This window comes from Drosophila novamexicana, unplaced genomic scaffold (assembly GCF_003285875.2).
Source record: "Drosophila novamexicana strain 15010-1031.04,08,12 unplaced genomic scaffold, DnovRS2.1 tig00001209-arrow-arrow-pilon, whole genome shotgun sequence".
Lineage (NCBI taxonomy): Eukaryota > Metazoa > Arthropoda > Insecta > Diptera > Drosophilidae > Drosophila > Drosophila novamexicana.
Genome location: NW_020824843.1, coordinates 366,200 through 391,681, shown reverse-complemented (window position 1 = coordinate 391,681; position 25,482 = coordinate 366,200). Strand labels below are relative to the sequence as shown.

The following is a 25,482-nucleotide window of genomic DNA, read 5'->3' as shown; positions in this document are numbered from 1 at the left end:
CTAATGTCGGCGACGACATGACAACAAAATGTGACCAGAGCGAAAAAACGAAATCTATGTTAGAACACAAACGATTAAAATCATTTTAGCCCCCGTTAAACACACCTAATTGCTGGACAACCATCAGACAGCTAATTGAAAAGCCGCCCGGTACACTGTTTCTCTGTATATATAGATAGATAAATATGTTTTTTGCGGTATTTTTTAGTCTCTTACATTTTCAAGGCCCGCTCTTGACTAATTTTCTGTGCTCAGTTTTTTTTTTACGATTGTTTTTTTGAGCACAATTATTTCAATTTTATTTTATTTATTTGCTTTGGGGTGTGGCCGCAGTGCGACACGTTTTATTTCTAGTGGCTGCCAAATGCATTTGCTGAGCTTGCAAAACCGCAAGACTCCGCTCGAGTCGGGGCCCATAAATAGGGGCGTGTGCGCCCGGTTTTATGGCAATCAAATGCGTTGTTTAATTCGAATTGACTTTTTGAACTTGCCGTGAAACGTCGTGTCGCAAATGGGAGCCAGTGTTGCAATTGGAGCACGTGCTCGATTCTCTGGTGATCAACAATTTTAAATGACTAAAAATTGCACTTTTGATTGACGTTCGATGTGATTGGCAAACAAATAACTGATATAGATAGGTTTTACATAAGTTTTAGCTTAGTATAGCGAGTAAGTAAATGGATATAGTCCAGTGTCGAAATGTCGTCACGCATCTATTATTACTATTATAACTATTATTATTATAAGTATTATTATTATTATTATTATTATTATTATTATTATTATTATTATTATTATTATTATTATTATTATTATTATTATTATTATTATTATTATTATTATTATTATTATTATTATTATTATTATTATTATTATTATTAGTCTTATCTGTTGTTATTTAGGTCTCAAAAAATGTTGTTGAAAAGTAAAAAGTCCAGTCTTTAACTATTTAATGATTTTTAAAATTATTTAAGTTTCTTATTTGTTGTGTCTTATTTGTGGACGATTGTGGGCCTTAATTTGTAAGAATCTTAAAAAAATGGACTGAGCGGAGGTAAGAATAATATATTTATCTCCTGGAGCCATTAAAATATATTAGGTTCTATTAGTTTAATTTTACTAAATTGGTTTTTTTCACTTTATACACACTGAACACTCTGGCAGAGCTGCCAGCACTACATATACTATATATGTTTATATTATTGTTAACTTCTTCAGGATGTCAGGCCGTGCGCTACGCAATGATCCAATTCAGGGACATAGTCGAACAGTTCCTCCATACATGTTTCGGTTGGTTTAGATCGACTATGATCGAGTAGATGTATTCTTGATATTTAATTTATTAAGATTCCATATAACCTTTAGTTTGGCACTGGTATTTAAGAGCTGTCAGGGTCAACAGCCTTAACCACGGGGAGGACCGACAAAATTCCAAAATTATATTTTAGACGCTCAACTCACTGTTGGCCTGCTCTAGTTTCTGAATTTTGTGTGCTTTAGTTAAAACACACCGGATAAATTTGTTCTCTAATATTTGAATATTTAATAAATTTGATTTAATACATATTTCTAAATGTTTATATTTCTTTATATGTGTATTTTTTTAAATGATTACAACTACTTTTCTCTAGCCTGGCTTAGGTCTTGGTATTTCAATATTTTTTGATATTGAATATGAAAACTAGTTAACACAGTTTGCGGAGATTTGTTTATTGAATGCATTCGCCCATTTCTAATAATGCTTTCGAAGTACTTTGTCTGAGTATTTCGAATAGAAATAAAATGCTTTAAATTTGTTGAAAGTTTGCAATTGATAGTTGTATCATAAACTAACGCCGACTCGCTTTTAAAACTATTGCACAAAAACCAAAATAAAAAAATAGAAAAAACAAAAGGCCTGTGCACACAACACTGCCACAGCCCTCCCCCCGAAAACAAACGCCCTCTGGATGCAGACAAGCTAACAAATGCAATTCAGAGGCGGTTCGGACACAAGGCAGGAAGCGAAAACAAGTTGTATGGGGGCGGCCTGGGCGTGGCATCGAAGCGATTTGTGAAGTGTGCAGTGCAGTGGTTGGTGATGGGGGTGGGGTGGAGAGGGGAGGAGAGGGTTGTGCCAAACTTTGTGGCATAAACTTTTAATGAGTTCTTTTTATATTTGCGATTTGCATGGCCACGCCCCCCATTTGTCACACAAATGAAATCTGCTAGAGCGAAATTGCATTAAAGTTGCCATCGTTGTTGTTGTTGTTGCTGCTGTTACTGTTGTTGTTGCTGCCACTTGTAAATTATTCACCCGCCTCGACCCACTTCAATGACATTGCCTACTTCGGCGCAAAGTTTTGGTCAAAGCGGCCACCCTCCAATCTCTTCCCCCCACCCCCCTCTCCGGCTCAATGATGAGCGCAAAACAAAAATTGCGAAATAAAATAAATAAATATGCCTGGGCACAAAAACTTTTAAATTGAAAATGCGCTTTGAATATTTCAGCGTTTTGCAATTCGCATTTTCCAGTACTTCCTGTCCGCCATCTTGTGCGCCATTGCACTTGGCTAACTGCTAACTGTACTTGTGCTCATCTTTCGCCGTCTTCGCTGGCTTTCGGCACGAGGCGAAAATAATTTGAAATTTTAATTAAAAGTATTTCGGCAAAAGTTGCGGCGCTGCCGGCGGAGTTGCTTTCTATCACCAGACACAAATACGACAAAATCAAAAAACATCCAAGACAAAAATTAAATAAAATTCCACACAAAAATAGGGAAAACTATTTCCGGCCATTTCATTTGTTCCCCGCTCGCTGCCGCGCTTGCTCTATCGCTGGCATCACTTGTCTTCAATTTTAATATTGCCGCCAAAGGCAAAAATGCGCACTTGAACAAAACGCCAGAGACGACAATCCGGACATGTTGCAGCTTGCAATTGTAGCCGATGTGACAAGTGTCGCTTACTATGTAGTGTGTGTGTGTGCAAGTCTGTGTGAGCGAGTGTGTGTGCCTTGTGCCTTTTAGTTAGTTTGTATATGCGTCCACATTTATCTAGATATTTTTATATAATTATCTGAATTTTTTCTTATGTATTTAAGGAAGATGCTACTGTATAATTAAATATAAATTAGTTTAGAAAGTATTTAAATTGAATATAATAATAAATGTAATATAATAACATATAACAGTAAATGAAAGTAATAGATTGATGCATCAAAATGGTTTCTCTCAAAAAAAAAAATTATACAAAACTAGAGGAATTTACCCTTCATCTGCCTAGTCAAAAGAATATTAATATAAATATTACAAATTACAGCCGAATTTGAACCAGAAACCTTACCCTGGCAAGTCCAACGTCTAGCCCAATGCAGAGCACAAATATTTAGCAGCGTTTATTTTTTTCGGCATTTTTCATGATGACCTACGCTTGTCTCCACATATTTGTAGAGTATATTTTTATTATTTTAAACAATAGATAACTCTGGCAACTGAACTGAGCAGCCAAATAATTGTCTTGCCTTTACACTGGCATTTCATTGATCGCGAATTCCGCTTACGCATAAACGAAAGCTTGTACTGATGCACTTCTTTGCATGCGTATACGTAGAAAGTATTGCCACTAGCTTTTTTTTCTTTTCTAGCTGTAATTAAACCTTAGTAGCTGCCGAAGCAAAAAGGAAGGAAGCCTTAAGGCAGTCACAGACGAAGATGAAGACAGAGACGGAGCTCTTAGCACAAGAAAGAAAGAAACTTTATTAATAAAAGTTTTTCCTTTGGTATTTTAGCCAAGTATTATTAAAAACTTTCATATATGTAACGTTGGCAATTCAACATGCCCACTAACACACTCCCACACACACACACAGGCACACACACACACTCACATAAGCACACCCACACACATGGTGCATATGTCGACGGCTGCTCATATATTCAGGCATTAAATTGTGAGGTCCTTTTTATGCATGTGACAATATTTGTTGCAGTTGTTTTTGTTTTTATTAATTTTGTTGTCATAGCATTGCGCCTCTTCTCCTTTTTTGTGTGTGGAAAAGTATTCGCACAATTTTCGCCTGCAGCCCGTACAAGATAGACAATAGCTCTTTTCTCCAACCCTTAGCATAATTGGCTCAAATAATAAAATTATGGAGGTCCCCCACGCTCCCTTCAGACGTGACAAGCTTGCAGTGGAATATATTTGTAGGCTTCAGTGTGTGGGCTTTGAAGTTTACTGTACATACATATATTACTAGAAGAAATTACCCGTCCTTGCCCGGGCCAAACACCCCATCACCCGTCTATGCGTGTGTAATAACTAAAACAGCAATAATTTCAATAAACAAATATAAAGATTTAAGCCAGCGAGCTTCCGTTTGATTGTCCGACATTCATACCAAAGTCACGCTCATAACAATTATATATTAAGCTGGAACCTAATCAAGGACTTGCTTATCTATTCACATATACTTAGATCTGATAAAACTTATATTTAATATTAGTATACTTTACAGAGTATCTTCGAATCAGCGGCTTTGTTCCAAACTATTTTTGATATTATATGCACTATGGGCATGTCTTAGAGCTTAGCCACAAAGCAATTTAAAAGCCTTAAGCTATGTAGAAAGCATCTTTAGCTGCTGCCCAAAAGACCGCACAAGCCATAGCCCGCAATCCTTTTGATGATAAGTGGCCAAGCAGCAAATGACTCATCCTGGCCAGTACAGGCACTGCAGATGCTCCGATGTCGTTAGGCTTTGAGCTTGACTGACTGCGAGAGAGAGATAGGGAGAAAGAGAGTTTGCAGTCGGGCTGTTGAGCTCTCAAACTATTTGCACATTGAGTGCATGCATATTAGTTAGCATGGAAAAGGGAATATCTAATGAGCTGCGTGTACCGTCCATTAACAGGCGAAACGCATTTTCACAAAGTTTAGTTCCATTAGAGTAGTGCTTCGGCATCGTCTTCGTCGTCTTGGCCTTCTTCTGTTTTTCTATTTACCCGGCACTCACTTAGCCAGACAAACTGAACAACTAATTAAAGTAAAGCAACAACAACACATTTGCACACAAATTTCGTTGACCAGTTAGGCGGAAGCAATTGGACTGCTGTAAAAGCTAAAGATACAGATACAAATACAAATGCAGATACATTCGCTGACACGCTAAGCAATCAGTGCAGCGACCACAGCCGCCCCTTGCGCTTTGACACATGAATATGCAAATATGACGCAATCATCGCTACCCCCTTTTCCCTTCTCCCTTCACAACTGCGCATTGAGACCCCCCTTAGCATATTTTTCGCTGCGCAGCTTTTGCCATTTACTTCGATTTGCTGCGTTGTTCATTAATTTGCACTGGCGGCCGGTCAGGACTCTCTGTGGACTCCTGGGGCTGAGAATGCTGTTAGCATTGCTATCACAGCTGGCTGACATCGGGGCACATTGATATGGACCTGGCTGACTTTGTTGCCCGTAAATTGATTGCATCCATTTAGGTAACGCAGCGTTGTCCCCTCACATCCTGTTGCTGCTTTTCCAGCCTGGTCTGGCCATTTGGTGTGAATCTTTGCGCCCGTCTCTGAATTAATTAGTGCCTGTTGTACGCCTCGCCCCTTGACAGCTGCCCGATATTTATTAATTGAAATTGAAAACTGAATACTTACATTTCCAGGCTTGCAAATCTGCTCAAGGTTTGATTTGCTGCCCAGCTCAGAGTTAGAACTATACATTTATGCGTACAGTCATTTACAAAAGTATTGGCTCATATTATTTTTGAGTTTTTTCAATATGCATTTTTTAATTGCAATTATGTCGATTAACTCTTATATAAGAACTCGTTAATCCAGGGTTTATTACACTGTATTCTTAATTTTTAATATAAAGTTGACATTTTATAATATAACTTTCTGTGCCGGAATGCAACCTTGCAAGCACTCTTATTTAAATTATGTTTTCTGATAAATGTAAGATTTATTAAAAGACTAATTTAAATATTTTTAAGTCTCGTTTATATTTTCTTGCATGTTCAAAAATGTATTCGCGCTATCGCCAATAAGAAAATAGGCAAACTTTTTTGGTGTTTTTTTTCGCTTACAATTCTTTTATAAATACGTTTATACGAATTAGGTATATCGAAGAACATAAAAAAAATATATGTTTTTCAGTTTAATTAATCAATAATTATTTTGATTTTTTAGTTGACGAATACTTTTGTCCCTGACTGTGTATGCACAAATATTCTATTATTAAGTTACAAATTGTTATATACTTTCAGGCAGTTGTCTGCTTCTTTTTTTTACATTTGATTTTCAATATTTTGCTGCTGATATGGGTCGTATCATGAGTTGTATAAATTTGAGTGTCTCTTCGAAGCCGTGCCAGTGTTGCCAAATAATGCCCTTGCCGCGCGAGCTGGTGCTCAGCTGCCGCCGCTTATAGTACTTGCCATTGGGATTGCTAATGGAATAAAATACTGAGCACTATTTAAGGATTTAGCAAACACTAGTAAAAGACATACCAAAAGGCTGCACAGGCTGCATACCACCAGGCGCTGTGATATCGGCGCGCACAGCTGCCTTCCAGCCAGCTATCGTTATCGCTGTCCAGTGTTGAGAACTTCTGCATGACATTCAAGCCCATCGAGTTGCCAGCGTTGCCAGTGTATCTGCCCAGAGAGCTGAGCTCGTAAAAGGATTTCTCACTGCCAATGCTCAAGTTGTCATAGTGTGCATAGCGTATCTCGCCTTCGAAGTCCTCCAGATGCACATAGAGCTCATAGGGCTGCAGAGCGGTCAAGCGATGCAGCTTCTCCAATCCAATAAAGAACTCTCCATTAAGTGCACCAAAACCCACTTGATAGTCGCTCCAGTTGCGAAAGAAATTCACGCTGCCGTCCATGCGGCGTTGGATAACCAACCAGCCGGAGCCAGCGAAACGCGCATCGCAGGGCACATAGAAGGATTCCTGGCCAGGTAGCTTGATCCTATAGATGCCGGTGGTACTGCCAAAGGGCAAACAGCTGCGCGGCTGAAATTCTTCCAATTCATCATCGTAAGCCTTGAGCTTGCTGTGTGCCGCCTGCAGCTTTAACAAATTCTCATTGGTCAGGGCTTGTAATTCCAAAATTTGTGCATCTTTTAACTTGAGCTGCAAACTCAGCTCGGATATTTTAGCCTTAAGGTCCACTTCACTCTGAATTTGATGTTGATAATTCTTGGCCATTAAACTAATTCTGCAGCTGGTCAAATTGTTCAGCAGTGTTGTAAAGTGATCTTCAATTTCCTTGAGCTCGACTGCAGCCGTTTTGGCCTGTGCCCGCCAAGCAGCCAACTGGGTCTCCTTCTCCCTAACATGAGTCTCGCAACACAGCTCTGTGGCCTCAATGTGCCCAGATATTTTTAAATCGGTGTTGGCTTCCAGCTTAAGCAGCTGCTTATTGTTTTGCTTGATCAGTTCTTCAAGTTTAAAAATTTTTACTTGTACTTCATCATCCTCCATCAAACTAGCCCAACTGCTACTCACTGAGAGCACCAAAATGTAATATATAAAAGTATTCGAATATCTGCACATTCTGCTTATGCGTCCCGAACTAAAAGTTAGAGCAGATTTTTTATACAAATTCCCAAGATTTGGGAGCTCACTGAGAGCGAACTCTAAGTCAGACGGGCTATCAAGCTATACACCAGCAACAATATGTGGGAAGTCTAAGATAAGCGCTATCAGAATGTTTTTCCTGCTTAGTACACTGAGCAAATTTTTTTGATATATTATAAATTATTTCTCTTATTTTTAAAGAGTTGTCAGATTATGTTAATAAAATAAAAAAGTAAATAAAAATAAAATTAAAAAAGATTATTATTTCTTCTCATTATTTTTATTAAACCTTTTTTTGGTTTAGTTTACAGTTTTTTGGCCTTTATCATGATTTGAACTGATTTGAAGGAATAATCATTATCATGCCAGTCTGTATCCACCCAAAGGATGCCTTGATTCGAGGTGTAATCATCTGGGTTTTGGTAAGGACCATTCAAGTTACTGCAAATAACAAAAATAATTTTAAGCATGCATATCTTTAGTTTTAATATTCAAATTAACGCACCTAAGACCGCAAGCGTTGTACCACCAGCCGCCACGAAAACTTTCAGCACAGCTTAGAGCTTCATCATTATCGTTATCGCGATCGTAGGTGCTGAACTTTTGACCTTCATTTAGACTTAACGCATCATCAATATCTCCGCCGAAATTACCCAGGGACTGCAGGGCATACGATTCCTGTTCAGAGCCCACCTTGAAGTCATCATATGTGGCATAACGTAACAGGCCATCAAAGTCCTCCAGTTGTATATAGAGTACCTGTGGTTCGGCTTTGGCCATGTGATGTAGCTTCTCCAGACCTATGAAGAACTCGCCAGCTAAATCGCCGAATCCGGTTTTATAGTCGCTCCAGTTACGATAAAAGTCGACGCTCCCGTTGATCCTGCGCTGTATCACTGTCCAGCCGGGACCAGCTAGTTGGCCATTGCAAAGCACTCGAAAGGGTTCGCCCACACCGGGCACCTTTATCACATGCACATTTAAAGAGCTGCCAAATGGCTCACAACTCGAAGCCTGGCAGCAGTTCGTGTAGGCGGCTATCACAGTATTCAATTGCTCGATACTCGCAGCATCAGAATTCAACTGCGATTGCAGTTCAATAATCTTGTTACTCATTGTGCTCATATGTTCACCAGATGCCGTGACACTTATGTTCAATTTTGTTATCAGCTCATGATTTTCTCTGAGGTGCTGCTTGTTGGCCTTGACTTGGCTTTCGAATTCCGCAATGCGATCGTTTTGCTGCCTTAAAGTGACGTTCATGACATCTATTGTCGAGCCTTGTTCTTTGATTTTTTTATTTGCTTTACTCAATTCGTTAGTCTTTTTCAACAGCTGTTCCCTTAGTTCGTGTATGGTTAATTCACTTGAGTTTAGTTTAGTAAATGTTTCGTTGATGGTTTGCTTCAGTCCACGCAGTTCGTGGGTAACGTTTTCTAGATGATTGGGCTTATTAATGAGTGTACCTTGTAGGCTTATTTTAGCCAGTAATTTTTCATTATTGATCGTCAGACTCTTGACCAGTTTTTTGTAAATATTTGTCTGCTGCAAGCGCTTCTCTATTATGGCATTGTAGGATTTCTGTAACTCTGGAAACTTAGAACACAAATTTTCGCACTTGCTTAAAATAGTTTCGGCTTGTTTATTTCTAGCCAAAGAGTTTTCCAAAGTGAATAACACTAAAATTAGGTACACAAATATCTTACTTTGCATTTTGCACAAATTATCAGCTCAATTTTATTCCGTTCGTATTTATTGCTTCAGTCGTTCTACATGCGACAGTTGGTATTAAAATTGCTTATAAATCTGCATATATTACTTGGAATTTTTCAAAAGTCTCTCATATTTATACACTGCAAACATTGAAAAAAGGCATATTGGTTTTATGCTAATTTATTAAACAGTGCTCAGCCGAGTCGATCTAGCTCTGTTCGTTTATCCTTCCGTCAATCTTAGAGACTACGAGAAATAAGGATATAAAATTTTAAACTTTCCTTCTATCCCAGGAAGGCACATGTTTATTTCACATCATAGATAACTTGCCGCGCTGATTTTAAAATATCTCGGAACTTATAAAAACCCACCAAATATCGTCGATATATTCTCGTATAGTATACACATATATAGAATTTTTAATTTTTCGGGTATCCCATTCCATTTGGCTTTTCTAGCGTCTGCTCAGCGTCTGGGTTAAAGGTATCTCCCAGTCGGTCACTTCTAACTTGAGCTCCCTTGTTAATAATTACATGCTTATCGCGAAAACAACATTATATAAATATAAACAATATATACTTATTATACCCTTGCAGAGGGTATTATAATTTTGTCTCGAAATGTTTAACGCATAGATGGACATCTACAACTATACGTACTTGTGTATTTAAATATAAATATATTTTACGATGTTCACTTATATTTTCATTTATTTATTTATCTATCTGTATGTGTACATGTATATGGGAGACTCCTTTAATGAATCTGTGCATAGTCTATTTCTCATAAGAACTGAAAGAGTAATCAATGGTCACCGATTTGTAGATAATTTTTTTCTCTCTTGTATGCAAAGTTGGCATTTTCGAGGGTAAAACAACACAATTTAAGTATATAATATAGTTTAATTGGAATATTTCAGTTAAAGTACACTCAAAAAATTAAACCTGAATTTTAGAAGTTAAAAAGTTTTTCTTAAAAAGTATATTTTAGAAATTTTCATTTTAATAGGATTTTTTTAATGAACATTTGCTTTATGAATATTTTTTTTAAATTCAGAAGAAATCATTGTGGACCGTACATTCACTATATTCATAAGACTGATATATTGTTAAAGATATATTGAGATTTAACTTAAACGGATCTTCTTATTTAGCAATCCCTTTTGTGATGTTACAAACGACAATGCAGAATAAATAAACTTAATCTAGGAATTAAGTGAAATGTTGTTTTTATATGATGAATATTTTAATTTTCTTTTAATTTGGCAAAGGCTAAAGCTTTAAAAGCTGTGCAGATGCGCTGCGTGAACAGCACCAGCATCAATTAAATGGTTATATTTTATTAAAAGTCTTGAACAAAAGACGCAATGGCATTGCCATGGCAAATAGATGGCGCGATTTTCGCTCATTTTGTGGTGCAACTGAGCGTATACGCAACGTGCAACAGTGTGAGACCGTTTGAAGTGTGGGCGTGGCTGGTGTAGCATCCACCGGTTGCCATAACGATGACGCGGCAGCTCGACTCGACTGGACCAGAATCGAGACGCGACGACGCCTGCACTTCGCAGACAGGTGCGATGGAAAAGGTAGGATGGGCGGTGTGAGCAGGTGTGAGCGGGGGCAGAGCTCTAGACAACGCTGTTATTTATTCCGGATTTGTCTACCTTTTTTATTTATGTTTGGCAGACGCCAATTTTCATGGCGGCGGCAACGGCAACGGCAATGGATTTGGCTTTGGCTTTGGCTATCCAAAGGATGCAGCTGCTCTTCAGCTTACCTGCACGTAGAAGCAGGTATGGGGGTGCGGCTGACCACGTGATTCTGTGCGCCAGCCGAGCGGAAAATAAAAGAAATGCCAAGCAACAGACGCCACGTTGTAAGCTCACCTTTGATTGTCTTAGCCCGGTCGGACAGACGTTCGCCGGCCAAGTAATGAAAACTGCCCCTATTTAAGGGTTGAGATTTTGGCAAGCCAGCAGCCAAAGGGAAAGAGATGGACAAATAGAGAGAGAGAGAGAGAGAGAGAGGGAGAGAGGGAGAGAGAGAGAATTAGAGAAATATCTCTGTTTGTGCTGTAAATATTTAAGCTGTAAAAATGCTTTTGGCTTCTGGCTTTGTCTACGGCCTTTGTCTATTGCTTAGAATTAAAACGGTAACGTTTTAAATTGTTTCCGCGTTGCTGTCATTTGGAGAAAAGTGTTTAAAGCCAACTATTTTTTGATTAAAAAACTTTCTTGTTGGCCGACAAACAAATTCAATAAGCGGCAGCAAAAATCAATAACAAAAGCCGACAGCTGCCTCACAGCCGTCCATCTAAGTGGCGCGAACTTAGCAATCTAAGCCACAAAACACAGCCGCAGTATGCGTAACAGGGTGTGTGGAAGATGGTGGCTTGGGCGGTCGGTTTGTGTGGGGCACATAAATTCAAGATGTGGCCATAAGATTTATGACGATTGCGAACGTGGAATTTCGACAGCGACCATAGACAAAAGTGGCTAAAAGAAAATGCCACAACATTTGTGAGCGCCTCTGGCCTTTGAACTTCTGTGTAGGGTGGCCAGAGGGGGCGGGCAGGCGTGGCTGGACAACAATTTACAGTAGGCATATAAAATGTGCATAAAAATTGAAACTGCCGGCGCGCTTGCCGCCTCTTGAGAGGGGCCGTCCGCCTGGCACTGAAGCATGAGGCGTATACTTTACGCATTTTAAGTTTCAATTTCACAGCCGAATTTATGGGCATAAAAATGGTGGCACGGCCATTTTATGGCCACTTCCGCTGACCAAAAACAGCAAGAACTCTAAGTGATTTCTAACATAAAAACGCATTAGAGCCAGACGTCAGACAAATATGATAAATTCAGCGCAGTTTTTATGCCATATAATGTTGTCTGACTTTCAGCTTAAAATTTGTTGGCTTCAAATCGAAATTTGTCGAGCTTTTATTTACTTCACTCACTGACTGCTTAATGAAAATACTTTTTTCCGGGCAATTTTCCAGGGCAAACCAAGCCCCAACCATGCCCTGCTTTGAGCAGCGCAATCAATTGTCAAAGTCGTCGGGTCCACGGTTTCATAATCTGGCTTATTATGCAAAGTAAATGCCCGGCCTTTGGCAGCGGACCCCTGCCCGGTCCAATGGAGACGCCAGATAATCTTGGTGATATTTCATTGTCGTCGTCGCCAAGGCTTGTAAATGCGTTAACAGCCACGCCTACCCTCAGCCTCTGCCTCACTTTTCCGGCGCTTGCCTTGCGCCAATTGCAAAATATTTCCGTTTCCGGTTTGCTGTTGTCGCTTATGCACTTCCTTCATTCCCGCTCATTTGTCGCGACCCGCTCATAATACCGGACTATTTGCTCAGATTTTTCCTTTACGCTGGCGGCGTTGCCATATTTTCTTATATGCCCTGCCCCATATCCGCTCATATATGGAAATACTCGAATTTATTATGCGTTTGTCCGATTGTCTCGCGCGTAATTTTCCAATTTCCATAAACGGTTTCAATTTCAGCATTTCCTTCATTTTTTTTTTCTTATTTTTTTATTTTTATCATCGTGTTTATGTGTTGGTCGAAAGGGTTTTGCAATTGGGCATTGGGGTTCCTTTGTGCTTCATTAGCATATTAAATGGTTCCTTAAAGTTGATGAAGTATTAAATTATACGATTGTAGCTATGACTATGCCACATTATGGACACGTTTTGTTCCATTTGTGGTACAAATACCCCAAACAGACATGTGGGCGGAGGCTCCAGACTATGTTGATTATGTGGCAACCCTAAACAGTTTTTCTATTTCAATTTACATATTTATTCATTTGCTACTCATATATTTCATAAAGAGATTTTTTTCAGTTGGAAGATCTTACAAATTATGTGCTTAAGAAAAATGAATTATGTAAATTGTTTGCATTAGATTTGCTCCAGTTTTTCAAAAGATATTCCCGCCATAAATATATATTTGAGTGTGTACCGTTTCTTTTTACTCTCCAATAAATTTGCATATTATATGTAAAATATATATACAAATGAGGAAAATCTTTTTGTAGTTTCAGGTCTTAGTTTCTTGCATAGCAAATGAAAATCAAAAATAGCAAAATATTTTCCATAGCTCATTTGCATTTTCTTTATATACCCCTGCCTTAAATTGCATTCCTCTAAGTTGTCGAGTGTTTTGCTTGTCCCTTGCAAAAGCAAAGCCCGTTAAATAGTCGAAATCACCTCAGAAACTAAAATCGTATGACACAGCCGTCGCACATGATCACCTGCTTTTCGTGCATTGCATATATTTGGCAGATACTCCCCTTTCTGTCCGTTCCATTTCATCTTGTCTTTTTCTATGCAACTGAATGACTTCATTTTGTGCGCTCAGCCATGCAAATTCGCAACTGATTTTGCGCCCAAATCACATTGTTGGAAAATGCAGAAGATGGCAACGTATGGAAAAATGAAAAAAAAGGAAAAAATCACGATTTAAAAACTCTAAAATTAAGCTATCATCAGGTTTTACAACTAACTCTGTCTCAGTCACGCCTACTATCTCCCTTTTACACTCGCTTGGTCTGCTCCTAGGTGGGAACACATTCCAGGACAATATGTGTATAAAAAAGTCAAAAAGAAATAAGTGCAATGCAATGTCATTAAAGTAGACAAGCAGACAAGGACGAAAGGAGTGTTGGGGACTGACGATGACTATGACCAACATAAAATCACAACACACACATACACACACAGACACGCAGCAGATAGAAAGACAGTCGCCGTAACCCAATCCGTAACCCAACCCGTATTCCTGTCTGTGGTCGCTTATCGGACGTTGTGTGCGTCGCCTGGCTCTGAACTCCATGCTCTGTCCCCGATTCAGTGTCCGTGTGCGTTACATAAAGCTGTAATCTGTGCTTATAAAACGGCAAAATGGCAAAACCCTGCAGAGGGTTTTTAATTGTCTGTGCCGGATGGCAGCCTTAAATGCCTTACGACACAAGATGGACCCGAATCACACAAAGAGAAACAAGGCACTCGAACTGAGAACAAGAAAAATTTAATTAATTTAATTTACTTTAATCGAAAATAATAACAATAACAGAGAAATATTAAACATTAATTGAATTATTTTAAAAACTAAGCTTAAAATTAGGAGAAAAAAACAAGAAAAAAAGTTTATGAAAAAGTTAAAATGTTTTACTTTGTTTTATTTGTGAAAAAAGAACTAAGAAAAATCTAGAAACATAAAAAATATAAAACGTTTTTTTTATATTTATTTTATTAATTAATGTTCGACAAAAGTGAGTGTCTTTCTAATTACTTAATACATAAAATTATGAAAATTAAATACTGAAATCACAATTAGAATAAACAATCATCTTTGTCATAAAAATTCTTTCACACTTATATATGATCTTCAATTTTATGGTTGTCAAAAATATATTTTTCATATATTTACAAATTTGATTTATTTTTAACAAAATATTTTTGCTATGAATAATTTTTGTCAGTGCACACACGTCCGATATGAAACGACTTTGTTGAGTATGCCCGAGCAAATGCTGTGAGATTTTTTTTAATTAAAATCCCTTCATAATATTATGTTAATGTTTGCTTGCCACCTGAAAAACTACCAAGGGACCCTGTCACTTTATTGCAGCACCCTCGCAGCTGCCACTCCTCACCTTTGTCGCTTCAAAATGCTTTTTAGCTGAAATCAGCGCGAGGCAAACTAATTTCTGGCCGAGATTGAAGTGCCAGCTAGAAAGTTATAAAAAGTAATTGTTGGCACCCGTTGATTTTTACATTTTTTCTCGTCCGACCCTCCCGGCCAAAAATGCAAATTGAGTGCGCTATCAGCAACTGTCATGGCAACCCATTTTCCCCTTTCCAACGGATGCACATTGGCTAGGTGTGGTACACGCCCATCTACTGTCGCACAGTTTCACCTGTTTTGGTTCTTTGACTCCCTCCCCCTCACTTTTTTTAGCAATTGTTGTTGGGCTCGTTGCCATTTGGCTGATGTCGGCAGATTTAGCGCACGTAGCATTTTTAATAATGCCGCCAATTGTCATATTTGCCCCAACGAAAATGGTCATCCCATTTCGCAGAGGGTATCCTCATATGGTTATTGTTGTGCTTCTCTTCCAGCTCTTTGCATCAATTAGTTAAAGCAAATTTCCAACTATCTCACAATAAAAAGAAATGTGTGACGGAACCGAGTTGATGAACGAAAATGTGAAAAAGACAATGCAGATGAATTTTGCCTTAAAAGAGATAGCTAGTGTCCGCGAGTATGATATAGATACACGTATTTACTATTATGACATTTGCAATGTTTTCGCTTTTTTACGCTTTTGAAGGTTTACACGAGCTGAGAAGATTGTGTATATAGTTGTAGATAGGCTCGTGTAAGACTTCAAGGAAATAAGACTCTTTTTGAGTTTATAAAAATTATTTACATTTTGTCTGCTTATGTTCATCTAATTTATTGGAAATGTCAGCATGAATGTAATAACAAGGATATAATACGAAACAAAATTAAAATTTATTCAAAAAGTACTGAATAACTTTTAATTGTGGTCCAAAAATTGCACTTTGATTAAAACTCTACTAAATCATATGTGCATTCATGAAATGTGCTGTAGAGTATAGCTTCAGATGTGTTTTTGTTAACTTTCAACTTTTTTCCTTTTGTTTGGAAACAATACAAAATTGTAATTTTTGTATTTTAATTTATTTAATATATCTTTTATTTAAAGAAAATGGAGGTGGATTTTCTTTACAATTATTAACGAGTTACTGTTCCAATTATATTAACTTACGAAACTGTAATTTAAAATCTGAGTAACCCATCAACAGGAATCACAATCTTGGCCACGTGTAAACTTGCGAATAGGGGAAATCAGAATCTTGGCCCCGTGTAAACATGCGTCTGCCTAGGAGCCTATCAGTCATAAAAATACATACAACGTCGTTTATTACCCCCGCATCAGCTTTTATATATTTTTTGTGTCTCTTTCTCTGTTGTCTGTCGTATCAATTGTCAATTTTAATTGCTGGCAGTTGTCATAACTCGGTTGTTAAATTTACAACTGAGCTGGCCAACAGGGAGCGAGGGAGATAGAAAAAAAGCGAGTAACTGAGAGAGATGGATTGAGTGGTGAATGGGGGGGCAACACATTTAATGGCGCCCTCAACGCAATGCGTTGACTTTCTTTATGGTTATGCAACAGCCAGACTGGACAGAGAGTCCATATTCGAGTCGCTATGCATGAGCTGCTTAATATGCAGCGAGTGGCCATATTGAATCATCTGAGGCAAATGCCGCGGGCACACTCTATCGAACCGGGCGAGTCCGTGGCTCATGCTGATAAGCAGAAGTCACGTAGAGATGATTTGAAAAGGAGACAAAATCATGCATTAAATCGTTGCGACGGGCCCGAGCTCTAGGTCTCAGTTCATTTAATTGCGGCCCGCTAAAGGTGTGCAGTTACACAGAATCCATCCCCCTCCCCGTCCTGCACCTGGCTCAGTCTCAGTGCCGTTCTAGTCGCAATTAGTCAAACGAATTTGTTGGAATTAATCAGAATGTGGCCAGCATTTAAAATGCAAAATGCGTGCGCTAAATTACAACGAATTCTGAAAAAATATACATAAACAAGTAAGAGATTCTAGTCGGGAGCTCCCGACTAGGGGATACCCTGAACCCTCTTATTCCAACATCAAATATATATATATATATATATATATATATATATATATATATATATATATATATATATATATATATATATATTCTATTTTAGAAGCTATATGTCAAGTTTGGTGAATCTAGCTCTTATTTTTTACCAAAATTGCCCAAAAAACAGGATATTGGTACCGATTTTTATCGATTGCTTGGAAACGGAGTAAGTTATCGATTATCGGAAACAAACTCGATCTGCGCGGGAACTAGGAGCATCTACATCTAATATTTCAAGACTCTAGCTCTTATACATAGGTTCTGAAATCCTTGCGTTCATATATACGGACGGACGGACGGACGGACGGACGGACGGACGGACAGACAGAAGGACATGGCTAGATCGATTCGGCTATTGATGCTGATCAAGAATACTTTATGGGGTCGGAGAAGCTTCCTTCTGCCTGTTACATACATTTGGATTTTGCACAAATACAATATACCCTTATACCCAGTTTTAATGGGTTCAGGGTATAAAAAATGGTAAAAAACAAACTAGACGCATTTTTTAGCGTATAAGCAGCGCAGCCCGCGCTGCACCTCCTCGCCAACTCCCCTGGCGGCAAAAGAGAGAAGACTTTTGTGCCAAGTTGATGATGACTCGTTTTGGCTTTGTGTTCGTCTTTGGCGCGTCTACATTTGAATACTAATTGCATTTGGGGCACGATATTGTTGTTGTGGTTGTTGGCTGCCTGCCTTGCGGTAAATATGATAAACAACAAAGCGCCTCATTTTGACATTTGTCTGTTTGCAGCGCCCACGTTGACGTTGTGCCACCACGTTGCCAATTCCGCCGACAGACTCCCACGACTGACAGACCCGACCTGCCCCGCCATGGCTGGCTGCCTGCATGTCTGCCTGCGCCTGCTCTTGGTAATCGCAAATAGATATGCGACTCAGATAATGATCGGCTCAGCTGGCAGGCCAAACTCCAGCTACAGCTCCAGCTCCAACTGCAACTGCAATTCCTGACTCCGGCGGTTGTCGCGCTTTGAACTTAAATGGGTTTTGCTGCTGTTGTTGTTGCTGTTGTTGTTGCTGTTGTTGTTGACATGCAGTCAGCAGGCAAATTTGCCATATGTTAGCAAAATGGCAAACTGCTTTTGTGCTGGCCTTTTCAGCTTTAACCAAGTGTCAGGTATTTTAACATTGCCTTGCCAGGACTTGCTGCCTACCATTTTAGCTGACACACAACAACAATGCATACACTTCCAAAAAAGAGAGAGCTCTATTTTACGCTCGGGTTTTCCTAGTTCCAAAAACATTCCTATTAACTAGGTTTTATTTCGCTATAATTAGGCGTCCTTCTGCCTAAGTTCAGAAACTATATTTCTTAAATTATGAATTTTATTTCATCTTTTATATAATTCAATCTTTCCTAACTATGCTGACGAATTTCATATTTTTTCTGACTGTAGAAATATTGAATAGCCTCAAACACACGGCCCTAAAATTGCGAAAAGTCAAGTAATTTGCATATTTCTTATTGGTTTGTGCTCCAGAATAATTTTACAGATAAAGTGCATTTATTTTTTGTATTACAATTTTTTTTTTAATTTTTAAAATAAAATTTTAGTTGCTCAAAGCAAGTTTAATGTAATAAAGATAAATTAAACAAGTAAGAGGTTCTAGTCGGGAGCTCCCGACTAAGGGATACCCTGAACCCTCTTCTTCCAGCATCAAATGCATATATATATTCTATTTTAAAAGCTATATGTCAAGTTTGGTGACTCTAGCTCTTATTATTTACCAAAATTGGCCAAAAAACAGGATATCGATATCGATTTTTATCGATTGCTTGAAAACGGAGTAAGTTATCGATTATCGGAAACAAACTCGATCTGAGCGGGCACTAGGCACTACATCTAAAATTTCAAGCCTCTAGCTCTTATAGGTTCTGATATCCTTGCGTTCATACATACGGACACAGACGGACAGACAGACAGACAGACGGACATGGCTAGGTCGACTCGGCTATTGATGCTGATCAAGAATATATATACTTTATGGGGTCGGAGATGCTTCCTTCTGCCTGTTACATAAATTTGGATTTTGCACAAATACAATATACCCTTATAACCATTTTTAATGGGTTCAGGGTATGAAAACAAAGTCGAAATGCATGGTTTTGTTTCTACAGCGGGACTACCAAATTTTTATTTAAATAGAAAACAATAAAATGAAAAATGAGAATATATAGACACGTGCCTGAAGAAGCCGCGTTTTTATTAGTGTTCCATAATTTTTGACAAAATTTCTGTTTATGCTTACTATTGGAATAGTTGTTAATCACGACTTTTCTCTTTGCTGCCAGTTACTGCCAAAATTGCAAAAATATCGTTTTTGTCGGTGAATTTGGAGCAATATATGTGAATGGGAGAATCAGAGCCAGAAATTAAAAAAAAAAGCAACAGCAGCAGAGCCAATGAATAATTGACCAGGCACAACATCAGCGCTGCACTTGTAATTAATTATACAGCAGGAACAGTAGAAGCTGTAGAAAAAGGCACGCAGGCAAGAACAGGAGCAGGCAACAAATATGTCTGGTAATTATCACTAAAACACGCCGTAGCTGATTAAAAATGCGACGCCGACGCTGGGACTTGGAGTGAGTTCGGGTCGAAAACTCGGACTTGGACTTAAACTTGAACTGGAACTGGGATTGGAACCTGGGTCTGAGTCTGGGTCTGGGTCTGGATCTGGTGATGTGCATCGAGGCAGCAAGCTGAACGCCAACTTCAACTCGAATTCTGACAGTTTTCGTACGGCTAACATGACAAGCTGCCAGTGCCGATGACGCTAAAAACTTGGGACCCAGTCGGTCGCCGGACACAGTTGCGGCCGGCGGCCGGCGGCTGCCCCCAACTGATTGACTGCCCAGACAGGGCGACTGGCGACGGAATCTCAGAGCTGATGCTTGGCCTGCGCTTGAGTGGCGATTTCAGCAGCGCAGCCTGAAAGCCGCACCATGTAATCAAGTGCCGACGGCGACTGACCGACTCCTGACTGCGGACGCTCAGCTCTGCGGTTGGCACGAGATGTGCGCGGTCAGCGGGCAGACGGCCAGACAGCCAGCGACATGGAGTACCAAGTGTTGCATATAAACGAGGCGTGCCAAAAGTTGACAATGATATTAACCTTGAGTGGGCTTTTCAGCTGTTTTTTTACTTGTGTACGTGTTAATCAGCATGTGACAGTAATCGATATACATGGTGCTTAAGCGATTCATTTCAGTGCAGTCCTCTACCTTGTTTGCTGTTAAGCAAATTATCGATAAATATTAATTACCTTACAATACCTTTGTAGAAGGTATTGCAATTTTGCCATGAAATGTGAAGCAGACATTTCTAACCTCATAAAGTATATATTTCTATGCGAACTAGCCTCTCCGTTTTTAACCTAACGTATTTAAACATTGCAGAGGTCCGTTTTTCCGCTGCAGGCAGTACATATGTACATACATGTATGAATGTCGTAAAAGGCCTGATCGGACCTTTATATTATACAGCTGCCATATGAACGATCGATCGAAAAGTAGGTTCTTGTATATTTGAACAAACTCAGCAATTACTAGTTTCATTATGCTCTAAATATATATAGGCTAAATAGGAAGTATCTCTAGCTATCAAATATGTTTGTTGCTATAAAGTATCGCAAGCCTAAACTAAACAAAGTTATTTATAAAAGTCTGTGTCTGTGGATTGTATACGCGAATTATTTAAAAAAATTTATCTTACCAACTTGTTAACCGAACTGAACTTCGCATTAACTGGTGAAAACGTGATTAACTGTTATTGCGGCTAGGCATAGCAGTAAAAACGGGAAAAATAAAAGAGATCAACCTGGTTTTAATAATAACAACTGTATTAATTTTGCAGCGATTACATTTAACATTTGTAAACCTTTTTTTTCTTTGTTGCTGGCATTTTAGGCCAAATATATATATCACAGACTTTGCTGAAGCTGTGAACTTGGCTTGTGCAGTAGTCTGATATACTTCGGAATTTCTACACTTGCGCAAAATTTGCAGTTACTCCTTTGCCTTGCGTCCAAAGTTTTCACCATCCTCCAACGTCTCCGGCAGGAGAGCGCCGCGTGTCTCTGGTAAAGGGATGCTGCAAATCACGGCCGCTACCGAGAAGAGGCCGAATATGAGTGGTGTTAGCCATGCCCGAAAGTGGGCCAGATCACAGATGAGCGGTGCTAGCAGACCACCAATACGGCCAATCATAGAGCACAGGCCCATACCATTCGAGCGCACCACAGTCGGAAATATCTCACCGCCCCATAGATACACATTGGGAAATGATATCGACGCACCAAATAGTCCTAGTGTGGCGCAGGCCACCTGAATCCGCATATCGATATTAGTCAGAAACACCAAAGCTAACAGGCCAATTGCACTAAGCGCATTGGACAGCATCATTGTAATCTTGCGACCCAAATACTTAGTCAAGACCACACAGAGCAGAGTACCGGGTATACCTAGCCCAGCGGCGATTAGGTTGTTAAGGAATATATTGCCACCCAGTTTGGATATATACTGGGCGGTGCCATAGTAGACCATGCAAATCACCATCCAAAGAACGAGCATGCAAAAGGTCTTCACACGCAAAAAGGGCGTTCGAAAAAGATCGATCACGTTACCCTTTTTTGTAGGCGTTTTGGCAGCCAGCACTTTATAGCCGGCCTCTATCTCCGGACGGATGGTTTCGGTGGGCGCATTGTTTCTTTTAGCTATCTTTTCCAATATCTTTATGGAATCATCCACACGTCCTGTCGTAAACAACCAGCGTGGAGACTCGGGCACCAGGAATATGTAGAGCACGAACACGACCGAAAATATTGTCACGGCGAACTGAAACCAGCGCCAGGTGCGTATAAAGTAGGCAAATATCGCCAGGGAGGCGTGGCCAATATTGAATGGTATCTGATACAGAATTGCAACTAGTTCGCGTTTCTTCGGTCCTATTATTTCCATGATGAGCACAAAGCTGTTGAGAGAGAGAGAGAGAGAGAAAGAGAGAGATAGAGAGAGAGAGAGAGAGAGATAGAGCGAGAGAGAGAGAGAGCGAGAGGGAGAGAGAGAGAGAAGCAAGAAAAACGATAATTAAATTCAAATCTAATCCAAAATTGCAGTATTTCAAAAGTTTAATTAAAGGTAGATTTCCTTACTTTCTAACCAAACCTACATAAACATAAACACTCATTTCGCCAGGCATCGTGAAGCACATTGAAAAATTTCAAATCAGTTTTGATATAGACTAGATAACTACATATATTCGACTTACAGACTGCTTGGTGATCAATGCACATCTGCATTTTTTCTGTTAGAATTTTTGGCGAATTCCACCCGCAAGAGTGGAAAATTAGAGGAAACGGCTTGAAGCTTGAAACTAATATTCAATGATTTTTTAACATTTACGAAGTGTTTCACACATTTCTCAAAATACGACCACAAAGTGGGTTATGGGTCAATGAAAAAGTTTGTTATATGGGTTCAAGCTTCGTAACAAGAGACTAAAATGGGCGGAAAACATTGATTCTAACTTTTTTGTGGACGTCAAACTTATTTTATATCAACAGTCTAAAACTGAGATTTGGAACTTCAGATATAAATTTTGCACAGTCAGTAAATAGATTGTTATTATTATCTCAAGTTGTAAGAAAAAACTTCAATAGGGGAACGCCGGGAGATACCAGCTATAAATATTTCATGTGATATATTTATTATGTATATTTTATTGGATGGCAAAAAGCCAAGTCCTTATTACACAGCTTGACATAATATTAAGGTCATATTGCTTTTGGATTGATTAATTATCTTCACTATAGTATATTAAATCTTCGGTAAACCGTTAAAGGCATTCTGTCTAGCTCTTTGCCATTAAAGTTAGTGAGTGTGGTTTGCACTTTACCTGGTTGTCATGGTGCCGCCTGTGGCAAAAGCCGTCAGAAATCTGAAGAGACAGTAGAACCAAAAATACGGGGACAGACAGACGATCAAGCCAGCGCCTAGCTGCATGAAGCAGCAGCCCAAAAATGCAGGACGACGACCACAACTGCAAATATATATACGTAAATAATTATATAAATATATAAAGGTATATTGTGTATAGCTTACCGATCTGCGATCATGCCAAAGACAATACTGCCAAACATAATGCCAGCCATAACAATGGATTGTGACATACTGGCCAAACTAGATTTTTTACAGGTAAGATTCCATTCTGTAACTATGGTGGTCTCAAATACGCTTGTGTCGAAATCGATGTTATCGCAGTCGTCGCTGCACGCATCTGTCACGTTTGGTGTTGCGCAACTAAGGGGGGTGGGGGCCGCCAAAAATATGTGTGCCAGTGTGTGCCAGCCAGTGCCAAATTTACTTAAAAATATCAGCATACAAAACCAGAACTGATAACGCTTAAAGTCGCCGATCTGGGAGATAATTGGATCGGCTGTCTTCTCCACCGGGACAGGATCCTTCTTCTTCGGTTGATCGCCCATTATAGCCAGTTATTGTACCTATGTGAAAAATACAATGTTGATTGTTCTTATAGTAATAAAAGGAGTTCAATGACAGTTTTTTCCAGTGTATATATATATATATATATATATATATATATATATATATATATATATATATATATATATATATATACATATATATATGAATCTATACAATTGAGATATTCAAATTTATATATATATATATATATGTATATATATATATATATATATATATTTTATGGAATGGCGCTCGCACAACTCGCGACCGGCAACTTACAGACTGGCGCGAAAATGCGGCTGGGCCCACAAGATCGTCACATCGATTTCATATGCCAACATGGAACCGGTTTTTGGGGCCTCATCGGCCTCAGCTGGTTAGCAGCCGGTTAGCGTGACAAACTCGGGCAGGCATTAGCACCTGAGCAGCAGCAGCGACAGCGGCAAAGACTCAATGCTTGAATTCGCATCCAGGCTAAATTGGCATTTAGTATTGCAACAGAAATAAGGCCAAAAGGCAACAAACCCCACTTTTACCGCTCGTCACAGACTCTCAGCTACATGATTCGGGACTCTGTAGTTGTAGTTAAATAAAGTTGGCCACCTCATTAATAGAAGGTGCGCCGCGGCCAGAGCTATTTGCCACAGATAGCAGCTAGATGCAGCCATTGTCTGCGGCCAGATAAACAATGCTGCCACTGCCACAAGATGGCTTAATTATCGACTAAGCCAGGCCACAATCGAGTGAAAGTTTGGCCCAAGTACTAGTACTAGTGAGCCAGGCCTCAAGATTTGTCGTTAGCGACAAGCAACAATCAACACTCGCAACTTGCAACCAGACAGCACATTCCCACGACTGTGGTAACCTGTCCAGAGCAACAACAGTGGCACAAAATGTCACAACAATTGAAAATAAATTATATGCAAATTGGATAGCCAATCAATATTACTTACACAGACGCCAACATACACTCAGGGCCAACACAATGCTAGCCACATGATAATCCGCCAATTGTCGCATAAATGTGTCACATTGGCACCCACTAAAATGCCCAAACTGGGCATAAAAATATAACTTCAGATATACGATTCTATTTCGATACGGTTGGTTAAGAGCAGTCAACATGACTATATGGTATATGAACTTTTAAAATTCCACAAGCTACTTGCTTGATTTTTCTTTAATGTATAACTTCTATAAAATTGTGTATGTATAATTGCGGTTAAATCAAGTATTGAATACTAGTAAATATCCGGTCAGGTCAAGATTAACAAAAACAAACATGTTGACAATTGCTATTGGAGTCGAAGCAGCAACCTCTATTTTTGATCCGACGCTGAGATACCCAAATCAAACTTGCAAAACACATTCCATATATTTCAAATAACTGCTATTATTTAAAAAAAGCCAAAACTTTGACCCTGTTTTGCTTATCTTGTGGTTCAAAGATTTCAAAACTCCGTCGCCCCAAGCGGTAACTTAAGTAAATATATTTGCTACGTTGCTTTTACTATTATAATTATTGTTATTACTAAGTTTTATGTCTATATATAAAACTATTGAAGGTGCACGTTAAGACGGGGTTTCGAGAAATTCCGCCCGCAAGTATGGAAAAATCGCGAAAAACGTTTGTATGAAACTTTTTTGTTTACCATCCAATCGGCCTCAAACTCATTTTCAAAATACTTTGTTCAACTATATTTCAGGGCTCTTTTGCACTTTTTGGAAAATCCATCCCTCCTTGGTGAAACTTGAATCAAACGATAAATTTATATAAATAAATATAATTTATAAATGTTATAAATTTATGTTTATATACATTTAAGATTTTTGTGGTTATAATGATAATGCACTTTTTTTAATGGGCATTGTAAAGTTTTATGTACATGTTACCAATAAACCTTTATGGGCGGATCACCAGGTTTTATCCATGCAAGCAATTTATGTATGATAAGAATGAG

The 25,482-nt window shown here is 38.9% G+C and overlaps 3 protein-coding genes across 3 annotated transcripts; all 3 read right to left on the bottom strand.

Moving 5' to 3' along the window:
• Window positions 1–5,838: 5,838 nt before the first annotated feature.
• Window positions 5,839–7,494, bottom strand: LOC115766578 (microfibril-associated glycoprotein 4-like). The gene is made up of 2 exons (XM_030710563.1): window positions 6,500–7,494; window positions 5,839–6,438 (listed from the first exon to the last, which is right to left on the bottom strand). Exons 1-2 carry the CDS (start codon window positions 7,477–7,479, stop codon window positions 6,291–6,293), a joined length of 1,128 nt encoding a protein of 375 aa, XP_030566423.1. The 5' UTR covers window positions 7,480–7,494; the 3' UTR covers window positions 5,839–6,290.
• A 366-nt stretch (window positions 7,495–7,860) lies between these two features.
• On the bottom strand, window positions 7,861–9,316 carry LOC115766569 (angiopoietin-related protein 7-like). Its single transcript, XM_030710551.1, has 3 exons — window positions 9,282–9,316; window positions 8,081–9,171; window positions 7,861–8,016 (listed from the first exon to the last, which is right to left on the bottom strand). Exons 2-3 carry the CDS (start codon window positions 8,836–8,838, stop codon window positions 7,881–7,883), a joined length of 894 nt encoding a protein of 297 aa, XP_030566411.1. The 5' UTR covers window positions 8,839–9,171; window positions 9,282–9,316; the 3' UTR covers window positions 7,861–7,880.
• Window positions 9,317–20,855: 11,539 nt separating this feature from the next.
• On the bottom strand, window positions 20,856–24,632 carry LOC115766618 (organic cation transporter protein-like). The gene is made up of 4 exons (XM_030710609.1): window positions 23,801–24,632; window positions 23,138–23,538; window positions 22,932–23,075; window positions 20,856–22,007 (listed from the first exon to the last, which is right to left on the bottom strand). The coding sequence occupies exons 2-4, from the start codon at window positions 23,518–23,520 to the stop codon at window positions 21,044–21,046; spliced, it is 1,491 nt and encodes a 496-aa protein (XP_030566469.1). The 5' UTR covers window positions 23,521–23,538; window positions 23,801–24,632; the 3' UTR covers window positions 20,856–21,043.
• Between the last annotated feature and the right edge of the window lie 850 nt (window positions 24,633–25,482).